This window comes from Haliotis cracherodii, unplaced genomic scaffold (genome assembly GCF_022045235.1).
Source record: "Haliotis cracherodii isolate W230 unplaced genomic scaffold, xgHalCrac1.p SCAF_14, whole genome shotgun sequence".
Lineage (NCBI taxonomy): Eukaryota > Metazoa > Mollusca > Gastropoda > Lepetellida > Haliotidae > Haliotis > Haliotis cracherodii.
Window position 1 is genome coordinate 4,923,845 of NW_027266269.1, and position 13,967 is coordinate 4,937,811.

General features: G+C 39.6%; 1 protein-coding gene across 1 annotated transcript; it reads right to left on the bottom strand.

Annotated features, from left to right (window-relative positions):
• Positions 1–9,226: 9,226 nt before the first annotated feature.
• On the bottom strand, positions 9,227–10,528 carry LOC139461365 (uncharacterized protein F54H12.2-like). The gene has a single exon (XM_071242973.1). It carries the CDS (start codon positions 10,526–10,528, stop codon positions 9,227–9,229), a length of 1,302 nt encoding a protein of 433 aa, XP_071099074.1.
• Positions 10,529–13,967: the final 3,439 nt, after the last annotated feature.

Consider the following 13,967-nt stretch of genomic DNA (forward strand, 5'->3'; position numbering starts at 1 on the left):
CCAAACCAATTCCAACATGTGGACCGCATTGCTCAGTTCGTGTCTGGGTTACATACTACCTAACCCAAAAATCAAATCTAAAAGGAGCGACGCTTAACCCGTACGTGTGATATCGATAAAGAAGCCAGTGGTTTTAATTTCATTAAAGCAGAACGTTTTAGACACACAGAACAAGTTACATATTTTTTTCCCCGACTGTTGAGATGGAGGACAGTGAACCTACGGATTTCACATGAGTGAAAGATAACATCTACGTCAACATTGTGATGGTGCAGTTCCCACGGAAGGGCCTTCCAAAACAGCTGAAAGGAAAAACACTTGCGTAACCATGATACTGTCTTGAAAGGAAATACTAGACGTTTCCCGGACAGTTGAAAGGAAAAATACTTGTGTAAACACAAGATTGTTTTGAAAGGAAATACTTAAATCAACGAGGGCGTATTTGTAACGTCTCTAGTTACTGTTATTCGAGTGAACCTACAGATTATATTTTAACAGCTGTATCAACAAGACGTATACGGACAGTTGAAAGGGGGAAAAAAAACAACACACGTGTAAACACGAGACTGTTTTGAAAAGGGAACTGCTGATATTAACAACACCGTATCTGAAACTACTGTGACACTCCCATCAAGTAAATAACGCCTGTGAGAAGAAGAAAAAACAAAAACAAGAAAGACTATAAAGAACGTATATTTCAAGTCTGAACACATTCTATCTGATCCACGCCTAAACACCATCACCACCATCCTCAAATTATGGCAAAGTCTCTAAAGCGGACGTCAACAGAAGTTGATGATATCATCGTCACCAACAAGGTCTTTAAACCCGAAGTCGTTATTGTTTCAAAGGAAGAGCTTATGTCTAAGCTAGACGATAACGGTGGTCTCCAGGAATGTACAATCCGATGCAAAGTGAGTGATCTACCCAAAAACATATTGTTAGAGATCTTGTCCTCTGAAACTTTCAAAATCCACGATGAAGATGTTTGCAAGACTATCCTATCGACTGTCGAGAAGAAAGGAGGTGATAACAGATTTGATGTTCTCCTGAACCATCAATACTTGGATGCCCTTGAAGATTCCACTCACATGAAATTCAACATCCTGAAGTTCTTCAAATGCGTCGAAGACAGACGTATCTCTATGGGAGAACAGATTCAAAGTCAGAGTGAGGTGAGAATTATTTTTCAATTATTTATGATAATGGACTGGTTTTATTCTACTCTTAAGTCAACACGCATTATCAATCACATCTGTTACTATACTAACATTTAAAAACTATTTAATTTTCTGTATAGTCAATGTAGAATTATGTTTCTTTGTCAAGTTAGATTTACTATTATGGATGACAATGTCTATATTGCGAAATGGTGCAACGTTTCACTGTTCTCAACCAAAGGTGATATATAATATAATAATAATATGCATGCTAAACTATTTGATGGAATTTTAGAACTCTGCGTGCTATGAGCTTTGGTCGTGGCTATCTGTGACCATGACAACAAAACACTACGGATGACGCAGGTCAACCACTCATGCAAGACCTAATTGTCTGCATACAATTAACAAGAAAGAATTAATTTGAAAGATAATAGGACTTTTTATTTTATATATAGGTATAATATTTGACAAATATTTCATCGATGTAGGATTAAGTTTCATAGTTGTAGTTGATCTTGTGGACTACTGTTGAAAGCAATAACTACCTTTCAAATCGAACACTCGTGCATGGACAGGTTAGAAATTATTGATTGCCTAACTAGTTCACATGTCCATGATATCACAATTTCTCATCCATGAGTTAATACATGCATTGACGTATGTAGGTTAGTCACACAATCGTTTTATCACTGAGTAAATGAGCTAACTTAATGTGATTACATTAACAACCCTTAATGAGTTTGCTTAGTAACGCAGCAATTAACTTGTGATTCAGCCCATACAATACCAATCTAGGCACTTAGTTTCATAATATATTAGATCACAGAATAAATATTGTTTTAAAGAATGAGTGTTTGAACAATTATCTGTTGGTTCTGTTGTTGTTCTATACTGATTTAATGCATTGCTTACTTCTTTTTATTTTCAGTGACCAGTATCCACAGCTCAATAGAGAAAGAGGATTTCCCTGTGAACTTTCATGAAAAAACTTACAGAAGTTAGCAGTAGAAGAGGCCTGTAATCATAGAACTGTGTATTCAATAGAGGACGATGTCATTGTTCGGTTCTTTTATTAAAGAACTATGTAATCTTCTTTGACCTGTTTGTTTTTTATGTCTTAAAACGGGGGGGGGGGGGGGGGGGGGGGGGGGGGGGGCACGGGGGACCCAGTCGCTGTGCAGAGTTGCATCCCTTGGTCACGTCAGAAAAATGTGGGTTCGAATCCCGGTTCGCCCCGATTATGTTTCTAGGTTTGTCGGCAACATACCCTAGCTCGTAGGTTTCACCGAAGTGGTAAACGTCCGAGATCTGCATCAATTCGGGCTTTCCTCCCACATTAAGCTGACACGCCGCGATATAACTGGAATACTGTTAAAAGCGGCGTTAAACACAACTCACTCACTCACTCACAAGTTCTTAAAACAAAAAACAGTCTATTGTCTCAAGTTGAATGTGAGTGAATGAACTGAGCAGGAGACTGGAAACCTTAGAGCTTATTTAGACAGCTTATATCGAAATTGAAACTCGTTATTTGACAAATAAAACCTGTATGAAATTTCATATCAGGTGTTAAACGTGTTTTTTTTAATAATTCAACTGGAGTAATCTTGAAAACTTACCTTAATTCAAATGAAAAAATCTGTTGCGAAACTCGGTAAGTTGGAGTGTTGTGACGCTTGAAATGATCTGCTCGACGGCTTCCTTGAGATCACTAACATCCAACAGAGCGATATGGTTATATCCCGTGGTTTGAACAGATAGTGTTTTCATTTGCCTGTCGCAAATGAATAACGTGTCATCGATGGCGAGTGATAATTGGGCGTTGTATGCCATGGAGAAACTTTTCTGTTGGAAACAGTCAATTTCGGACAGGAAGTAGATGAAAATATCCTTCACTTGACGAGATACATTAAAGTCTAAAATCTGATTACTCAGACCTTGAGGATCATTCCCAATTTGAAACCTGAAATTCGATGTAGTATCATCAAAGATTAGTGTGAACACCATGATTCGCAAATTCCCTCTTTTGAAAGAAAATTCCCTAAACCTTATTTAAAATATACGCAAAACGTATTTTTATGCATGTGTCGAGAAGAAATGCACTTTGTCGCCACCCATCTCAAATATATGAGATGTACAGATGTAAAGTTTTGCTGGTCTCAAGTTCTAGGGATGTGGATGCAATGTCAAGATCATTTCGTCGGTAGGGAGCAACAATGAGCTTCAAATTCGCATCATTTCGGAAAACACATCAGACGTTTATTTACACGAACACATAGGTTTGAAACAGTATACCCACTATAGCTAAAAACACGCCCAAAAACAACCAACAAAAAAACCAAAACAAAACATATGACATATACGCTGCAGTGCAATGTCTCCCGATATTCTATACGGCTCTCGAAAGCTGCAGGCTTACCGTATTTCCTCTATTTGAAGCTCTGAACAGCTGAAGAAAAACTAAAAGCATAAAAAAAACAACTATTACTTACAATAGAACTCGGTTCTCTAATACAGACCGGCTTCTGATATTGAGGAAAATACGGTAGTTGGCGAATGTCAAACATGTGGTGTATACATATGTACATACAATAGGCGTGGGACACTCAGCACACTCATTGCAGAGAGCGTATTAAATTTGTGATTTTAGGAACAGACAGCGCTTTCCTAAGCATTGCCAGAGTTGTTTTTCACAAAGAAAGTATAATATAACGTTTTCACTTATTCATCCTGTGATATAATCATGGCGTGTGTCTCTCTCTCTCTCTCTCTCTCTCTCTCTCTCTCTCTCTCTCTCTCTCTCTCTCTCTCTCTGCGTGTGTGTGTGTGTGGTCGTTTTTCAAGACAATCATCAAAACTTGAACTCTTATTTTATTGAAATAGAGAGGCCACAGACATTTCAGCAAGAACGGTGTATGTATGTGTGCGTGTGTTTATTTTCCAAAGGATCGTACAAGACTGGGGTTTGTAACCAGCATATTCATTCTCAGTTCAGAAACATTACTTCGTGAACTTGCGTCCTTGGAGTCAAATCTGTTGTTGTTTATCATTTTTATTGTGTATATTTAAAAAAAAAAATCATTAAGTTTGTTTTGAAATAATTTTTGATTTTATCTTTATAAATTTTGTTTGAAAACATGGCTGAAAGGGAGATCATTTCTAAGTACGATTTGCTTGGTGTACCCCAAAAAAGAATTGATAAATTCAAAAATGATATGAGTTTCCGTGTCGATAACGATTTGATTCGACGAGTAATGGGAAGAGGACGTGGCCACTATTTAGAATGTGAACGTGTACTGGATAAATCAATGATCGCATCTGACTTTCGAACTAATGAAATTTGTAAATATCTTATAGACAGTAACGAATCGAATTATTAATTATTAATCAAAATTCAAAGAAACCCGTGGCGATTGTTCCTCCATTTAATAATATATCTATAGAAGAAAATTCAAGACTACCTCGACAATAATGTGATGTATTTTTTTATTTGTCTTTCTTTCAAGACGGGAAAGACCAAGTAGATCATACTTGAAAGCTTACAAATTGTCATTTAAGTAATCTTTTTTTTCTTCGACAAGCATTTTGGTTTTCACTCTTTTATTTTTAATTGAAAGTTTTAGACATATTTAAATAAACAACATCAGCAGCAACCGACAGTTATAGAACATTATGGGAAACATATGATGGATCCAGGGACTTAAAAGTGTCACATCATATTTGGAGAGCGGGATTTTCACCATGAGATGAAGGTAAAACATTTTATTGTTCAATTATACAAACAAAATCTTTGCTGCTTACTATAGAAGTTTATTAGACTATTGTGGGATAATCCGATGCCGTTGCTAAGCCATTTGAACCACACAAAAAAAAAAAAAACAACGTTTCTCGTGTCTATTTTCATTGTACGACGCGACTTTTGAGATAATACTTTCCTTCAAACAAGTGTTTTTATATGAACCAAACATATATGTTGTGTGAACTTACATCAATGCAATTCTTATACATTTATGTCACTAAAATCTGATTCAATAATCTTCTTTTTTTAAATTTTAGTTATTGAAAGCATCAAACATTAGAAAAGAATACCATTACAAATACAACTGTAATTAAATCTTCATTTTAAATAGCGGTAAGGGGAATAGTTTTATCAACAGATCATCGCTCACACTGCGGCACAGTTGCGAGTCAGCATAACACAGCTTCTTACAGGCATCAGAAATCAGTACAGAACGGACTAATGCAACTAATCGGAGGGTGCGCTTTACATATTGTTTGGCATAATTATATAGATACGCTACTGTACCTGCGACAGTGAGTTGCATGACAATATATATCTATTTATACACCAAAGCGACCGTATCGCTAGCTCTCCGTTGGGCTTCGATGAGAGCACGTGGAGCCGCACAACCGAGTAAACAAAGGCCGTATTACCCTCACTATAAGACGCCTAGCATTAATTTCAGGGGTGTTTGCTGGAAACCTCGCCTCTCTGCGTTATAACAAAATCAAGTGGGAAACATGATATTCGGTGGGGGAATACAGCGTTTTGCACGAGATATTAAATTCGGAGAGAGGATGTCTTCCCAAGTATGTGTCTATTATGCTTCATTCAGAGTATTTGTAATTACTGGAGAAACCAGTGAACGACTATTTCACGAGTTGGAATTCGAGCATTTTACTTCAAACACTGCCCGAATGCATTTGACCCTTGACCATACTTACAGTATGAGCTAGTGTATATATTCGTATTCCTTTGCAGTTATAAGAATAATTTTCATTAATTGTTATGTTTATGTCTAATATCTTGCAAAATAGATGTAGAAGTCGGAAGATCATCTCAGCAACGTGTGCATGATTTTCATATGTACCTTGCCGTAGTTTAGTTATTGAATAGCACCTGATTAACATCCGTACATACTATTTGGGATTTATTAAATACATCCATTTTGATCTTGAACGAAAATACTAATGCGAGTTCGTCTGCGAGTGGGAAAATTTAAATAATCCATGCTAAGTGACATACATTGTATTTTACCAAATCAAGAGTTTATTGATACCAATTATTGTATATTTTTTCTATTATTTCACCATGTCACATCGAAGTGTTCGTCACCTTTAACTCACAACCTCTTGCAGCAAATATCACAAGGTTTTATCGACTGTTTTGTATCAGGTTTTGGTATATGTTAAAAAACAAAACAAAATGGCAATACATTCGCATCAAGAATATTTATTCGATTCATGAATACAAACGTGATTAAACAATGATATTTAACCCTAAACAGTTTTACAAAGATTCCAATTTTCTAAAGTCTCCTCCGGGCACGCCAAGCACAGATTTGCGTTTTATGTACAGTCTTTTCACACGCTTGTTTTCTGGGTTTCTATGGTGATTTCTCCTCACGAGATGCTTCTTCGGTACACCTAAACTGAGTAGCAATTTGCGAAACTCATTGTAACCCGTTGGTCTTTTTGACTCGGAAGAAGGGTCTAGAGTGTAATAACGAATCAGCTTCGTGAGGTTTGAATCTTTTAACACGTTTCCGTTTGGCAACACAATTTCCAGATTACCCGTCACTGTTAAGTGACCCGTGACAATTTTATGTTTGAGAAATAGAAACAGAGACATTAGTTTTCCTATAGTTCTTTTAGAACTAATGTTTTTGAGAAGATGATCGGGAACTCGCAACAAAAAGTCATTGTTGTTTACGGGTTGGTTTTCATCTCGACCATCCCTCGTCGATGTGGTGTCGTCCTCCGTTTCATTCGCTGTCTGAGGAGGTGCCGGTGTCCGATGATTTTGATTCGCTATCGGATTGGGTGTCATCATCATCATCTTCTTCTTCTGTTCTTCTTCCTGTTCGGACATCAGTCTCTGGTAGGTATCCCTTGTCAGAAGAATCATCGGCTTGCTCATCGTGAAGGGTTGAAAGGTAGGATCGATAGGATCTTATGCAAATGGGTAGAATCGAATGATGCGTGATTAACAACTCCCGTTTGACGCGTCGACCGATCGTCTTGCTGGCCAAGATACGAATGTACTTCTTGTGTCGCGACAGTCGTATTTTATCCTCATCCGGTAAGTGTATGTTTCCTCTCAGAATGTTAAATATCAGAGTTATCACTGCCATAAACTGGTCGCCCGACGCGTGTTTCAACAAAGCTTTTCTTTGTCCGGCATTAGCTTGGTTCAACATCAGAAGAAAAGTCACGTGTTTTTCTAGTAGCTCACTCATGTTGAGATGGTCGCTCACAAATGTTCCAGCGTGCGTTGACCGATGTCGTTTTATAGCATTTTTGTTTGGTCTAACCTTTCTTGTTGACTTTGGGGCTCGTCCACCATGTGGATATAGCTACAGTGAGGAGAGAGTCGGAAATGTTCGATCATCGGATCATCTTCTGGTATCCAATGATGAACGCGTAGCTTGCACTTGAAACAGTAGGCTTTATCAGATTGCCCAGTGTATATAAATCCGGCCTTAGCCATCGATGTTGGTGACTGCTTCATCTGCAGTGGCCACTTGTCAAAAGTCTTTAGTCTGTCACTAAACTTTTGTCCATTCACCTCAGTACAGAGGTCTGCTTTGCCGCAGTCTGGAACTACGTCGTCAAATCTTCCACATACATCCATAATGACGACGACGACGACGACGAGGAGAAAGGTCTGCTCGCTTCGAGGGTTGAAAGTGAAATGTTGGAACTCCGGTGCAAAATCACCTTTTTTTATTTTTGTTGTTGTTTAGTAACATCACTGGGGCAAGTACACCGTACACACTTCATCGGGAAATATTCCAGTGCGCAAACGACCATACTGCGGATTAGCATAAGGCGAAACATCCAAAACGAGATACCCATATTTTTTCCCCCCAACGGCATCTTGAAAGGATTCCGCAAAATATTTTGCCTGTCCCGGAAATATTTGCGATGCCAAACTTTTGTATTCGTGCGCTGAACGCGGGTTGGATAGCAGAACGAAGTAATGGGTGTTCAGAGACATGGTTCTGTTGCATTCTCCTTTGGGATAGGCGGATTGTTGTATGTTGATGACGGAAATCCCCAGATGATGCGATAGCATGGTGTAAAGATGTAAAAACAACTGATTTTTGCAAACTTGCTGCATGAAGTCATCTGTCACGAGAAGACATCGTTTGCCCGACTCTGACGAATAAGATTTTAGCTGGTCTTCTGTAGGTAGTGAATCTTGAAATCGAATATTTGGAATGGTTCTTTCCATGTCATTGTAGACATCTTGCCAGACGGCGTAACAGTAAATAATCAGGTTGGGCGGCGGATCAAACGTGGTATCGGCTTGTTTTAAGAGTCGAGCGGTCCAAAACGTTTTTCCGCTCGAAGTTCCACCTAACACTGATATGGTAGCTGGTGTGTGAAAAGGTATCAGACACTTCTTTTCTTCCATGTTATCTCTACCGCTGTCGACCTCAGAACTGATCTGAATGACTACCGGTCAAAGTTATTTATACACAACAAAGATATGATTGGAATTGAACTACTTTTTATTTTTTTTATTTTTTTACAAGCGCAGTAATATTTTTAAAAATCAATACAAGGAGTGCTCACATGAGTGCAGTATTTGAAGTAGTTACAAATGAAGCTAGTGACAAAGGCGTCATTCCATTGTAATTCATTGACATCAAACTGATGGACAATCTGGTTCAATCTTAAATGATCTCTAAATATACACAGTAAAAAATACAAGCAGTAAAACCCACACCCCTTGGAATCTGTAGATTGTAACTGTTGAATATTGCGAGTGTAAGAACCGACGTAGGACTTTAAATAACGATCGAATACAACGTCAACTGGTTCTGCCAAACTGTCAAACAGTTCTGCTCTGTTGTTTCCTCGGAGATACACAGCAATCCAGTGGCGACCTCTGTTTTGTCTAACATCTGTATTGACGATGAGACCGACTCCCTTTTTCAGCAAAGAAGGGGGGAGCACGGGTAAAGTATCTTTTGCATAAACGCCTAACACGTGTCTCTGTAAGCTCGAGTCGCACTGTATGGCGCACATCAACTGGGAAGCCTTCATCGCCTCGCTTACTTGACGAACACGTTGCGGGCTTGGTCGATTTCGATGAGGGAATTCCTCTGAGTCAAGACGACGCAACTGAGAGGATTGATCAGTGCCGATTTAAATTCCAGTTCCAGCCTGACGGTGCCCGATTTCACCAGGTTCAGGTACTCCGAATCTTCGCACATCTTGTCCAGGTCGAAGACGAACAAGGCGCTCCCCAAGAGAAAGTCGCTTCTGGTGATGGCGTTTCCTTCGTCCTTCTTCCAGAGATCCATGCCGTCGAGCATGTTGACGTAAGACTCGACATCGTCCGCCTCCGTGGGTTGACTCGGCACACTGACGCCGTCGACGTACAGGGTCACTTTTTTAAGCATGGAGGACTTGAAATTAAAGGGGTTTCCGGTATACGACCCGTTCAAACTGGCGCTCTCCACCAGTCCCACGATGTATCTGTTGGCCACCGGGTTGGACACGTTGTCGATGGAGTGCGTCTGCTGGCTGGTGGGGATGCTGGTGACCTTGACCTCGGTTTTGGTGTACGGGTAGAGGGCGTTGGACTTTATGAAGAGTTCGTTGTGAGCCAAGATCAGGGCGGGGTTGACTTTGACTTTGCACACCTGCAGGTAGGCGTCCAAGATCTGAACTTTGAATTCGTGCTCGGTCACGTTGCTCATCAAGCAGAATTTAGGATCCGATCTGTACATCTTCAATGTCAGGTCTACCTCGTTCAGCAGGTACCGGTTAACGTCGAAGATATCTTCGTAGATGGGTCCCGACATGGTCAGTACTTTGCTGTCCGCTATGTAGGAGGCTCTCGACGACATTCCGCCGTTGATAGATCCGGTGACGTTGCTGCTCTCCAGGTCAGAGTTTTGTTCGGCTACGTCCTTGTAGAACAGCTGCGTGGTCAACTGAGTGCTCTTGGCCTCGTGTCCATACTCCAACAGGGTCTTCATCATACTTTTGTAAGCGTAATGGTTGTTGGTGGAAGACACCAGCTGATTCTGCAGGTAGACCGTCACTTGAGAAAAAAGCGACTGTAAAAACAAATTCACGGGGGCCACGTTTTCATCTTCTGCCAAAGCCGTACCGTCCGTTTGAGTGACTTTGACTTTGAGGTGCAGACGGGTGCGCTTCAGATCGACGTAGTCGCCTCCGGAATTGGACACGTGAAATTCCAAAGGCGTGGAATCGTTGATTTGGCTCAAAGGGCGAACGTTGACGAAGTAATGTTTCTGAACGCTAGTCTGATAAGGGGGTAGAGTGAAGAGGTTCAAAGTTTCTGGCACCAGCTCTTCGAATTCTTTATCGTTCAACAGAGCCATGATTACTTTTAACTAAAGATATCGTCTTCATTCACCGGGGTACACTTGAGCACTTTTGCCGTCTTGGAAGGTGTAGCTTTGATGTTGTCAGTTCGACGAATTTTCTTCGTAGTGACGCATTTGACTCCTGCCTTTCGTTTTAAAGCCTTCACCCTCTTGTCTTGAGCCTCTGCCCTGTCAACCTCGCTCTGGGATTCCGAAGTCATTTGAACGACCATCTTAGATGCATCTGACCGTTGTGCTGTTTGTGCTGCTGCTGCTGCTGCTGTCGGTCGATGGGGTTGGATCACCATCCTTTGTAATTTCCCGTTGACTAGTCTAGGCGACCTCTTTTTGTCAAAGTAATGTTTAAACTTGGCGTAGTCGGGAAAGTACAGCGGACGGGAAGACGAATCCATGGTCACAATACTACTACTACTCCATGAAAGGATAACGTCTCAAATGAAGTGTGGCGTAGGTCTCCTCCGTTAAGAATGAAGGCATTGAGGTATTTTCCGACTTTAAATACAACTCGATATTGTCGGTGTCTTTCAATTTGATACGAATGTTAAATTCGGTACCAACTGTGTACGTAGGTCCCTGTCTCAGATCGATGCGTCTCAATAAGGCCAGTTGACTTTCCCCCACCAACGAGTGAGTGAGTGAGGTAATGCTTTACGTCACATCGGCAATATTTCAGCCATATCGTGACGAGAAATTAGACATGAAATATACATATATTTAAACTTTATAAAAATCTGTCATCGAAGGACAGTATGAGAACTAGAATATCACAGAAAAGATTTAAAACTAGTTGCGGAAGATTTAAAAGCATTAAGTATTAAGGAACAACACAATATAAAAATGGGCTAGAGATCGTCAGTAACTAAAGGGAGATCACCACACCAGGGACCATGGGGACTTACAGTACCTTTGCTTCCTGCATGGACCCCGGCAGGATTTACACCACCCCTTCAGTCACTGGCGATTATATGCAAGTTTAGCCATGGAATAAAACTAACAAAGATGCTACGATTTAAAAGTCTGGTATGCAGAAAAATACTACGAATGGTGTGGGACTTACATACCCTCTTAGGGGGACAATAATTTTACGCTACTTCAACCCCCCTCGAAGGTACAGCCACTCACAATCTAAGTTATTTATTAGCACTACCAATTTATAAAATAATATATTAAGCACATCAAAATTTATGGACAAGTTCTATTTCTTTTAAAAAACTTAATATTAAATGAGAAGTTACATCATTAAAAAGGTCCTTAACTGTTTTGACACTGAAATATTTATCCCTTGTGATGGAAAAATCAATACAGTCAAGCAGGACATGCTTGACTGTGATTCTTTCATCACAAGGGATACAAAACGGAGGATCCTCACCTTTTAATAAATATTCATTTGTGTATCTGCTGTGGCCAATACGACATCGTCGCATAATGACCTCTTCAAATCTGGACTGACATCCCAAGAAGGTATATCCGATATTTGGTTTAATTTCATGTAATTTATTGATACCTACTTGGGCGTCCCACTTCTGTTGCATAAGATCTCGGATGTAAGATCGAATCAAGGGTTTAAAATCAGTGTATGGGATCAGAAGTGGTGTCACAGATTTGTTGAGGGCTGCTTTAGCAGCAGCATCGGCCATTGTGTTACCTTTGATACCAACATGGCTTGGTAACCAACAAAAGACGATGTCATATTGGCCAGTAGCAAGATCATTAAATGACTCAAGAATTTGGATTAAAAGTGGATGTTTTGAAGACATATTTTTAATTGCCTGAAGGCATGAAAGAGAATCTGAAAACAGTATGAATTGGTTATGTTTAGATTGATTACCGATATATTTAAGTGCTGTAAAAATAGCGTTTGCTTCTGCAGTGAATATTGAACTGTTATCAGGTAAACGTGAAGAGATTGTTCTGGATCCAATGACAGTGGCACTAGCAGCAGCGCCACCATCCTTGGATCCATCTGTAAATATGGATTTATAAGTGTCATAATTGTTTCTTAGTTGATGGTATTCTTGTTGGTATATTAATTGGTTAGTATCGGATTTCTTAAGTTTGGTTAATGTCAGGTCTACCTCTGGCTTTACCATTTGCCAAGGAGGAGATGAGAAAAGTTGAGTAGGAGCTATATCTTGGAGTTTGATATTCGAAGCTGATATTGCAGATTTTATTCTAATTCCGAGTGGTGGAGTGAGTGCTGATTTCTTATTGTAAAGATCTTCGTAGAGAGGATGGAATATACATTCAAAAGCTGGATTTGACGGATTAGAATATAATTTAGTGACGTATTGTAAAGATAGTTTCAGACGGCGTTGTTTAAGAGAAGGCTCATCTGCTTCTATATAGAGACTGTGAATGGGAGACGTTCTAAAAGCTCCAAGGCAAAGCCTCAGGCCTTGATGATGGATGGTATCCAGTTTTTTTAAATTACTTTTGCAGGCTCCACCATAGATGATGGAGCCATAATCAAGTTTGGAACGAATTAGTGACCTGTATAAGTGTAAGAGGGTTGTTTGATCCCCTCCCCACTTTGAATTAGAAACTACTTTCAATAGATCGAGTGCCTTCAGGCATTTAGCTTTTAGGTATTTAATATGCGGGAGGAAAGTTAAGTGATGATCAAAAATAAGTCCCAAGAACTTGGCTTCCTTAACAACTTTGATAGGGGCGCCATTCAGAAACAGTTCAGGGTCCTTATGCGGTTTATATTTTCGGCAGAAATGTATGCAATTTGTTTTTGATTTGGAAAATTTAAACCCGTTTTCTAGACACCACTTGTTAATTTTATTAAGACATAATTGTAATTGCCTTTCAATTGTATTCATATTTTTACCCCGGCAAGATAGATTAAAATCATCCACAAAAAGTGATCCATCAACTGAATCATTTAAAACTTTTGACAAACTGTTAATTTTTATACTGAATAAAGTGACAGACAAAATACTGCCTTGTGGGACACCCTGATCCTGATTATAATGATCAGACAGGGTTGTACCCACTCGGACTTGAAATTGCCTGTCTGTTAAAAACTGTGATATAAAATGAGGCAGACGGCCTCGTAATCCAAAATCATGAAGATCTTTTAAAATACCATGTTTCCATGTTGTATCGTAAGCTTTTTCTAAATCGAAAAAGATCGATACAGCATGTTGTCTATTTACAATGGAATTTTTAATAAACGATTCTAAACGCACTAAATGATCGATAGTACTTCTGTTCTTCCGGAAACCACATTGTATATTGGTAAGAAGATTATTTGTTTCCAAGTACCACACTAATCGATTATTTACCATGCGTTCCATCGTTTTACAAACACAGCTAGTTAGTGAGATAGGTCGGTAATTTGATGGATCAGAATGATCCCGCCCAGGCTTGGGTATTGGTATAACAATGGCATTATGCCATGAAGTTGGAAACGTCCCAGATGTCCAAA

Coding starts and splice junctions, on each gene's coding strand:
- LOC139461365 (XM_071242973.1), bottom strand. CDS start 10,528: ATGGCTCTGTTGAACGATAAAGAATTCGAAGAGCTGGTGCCAGAAACT.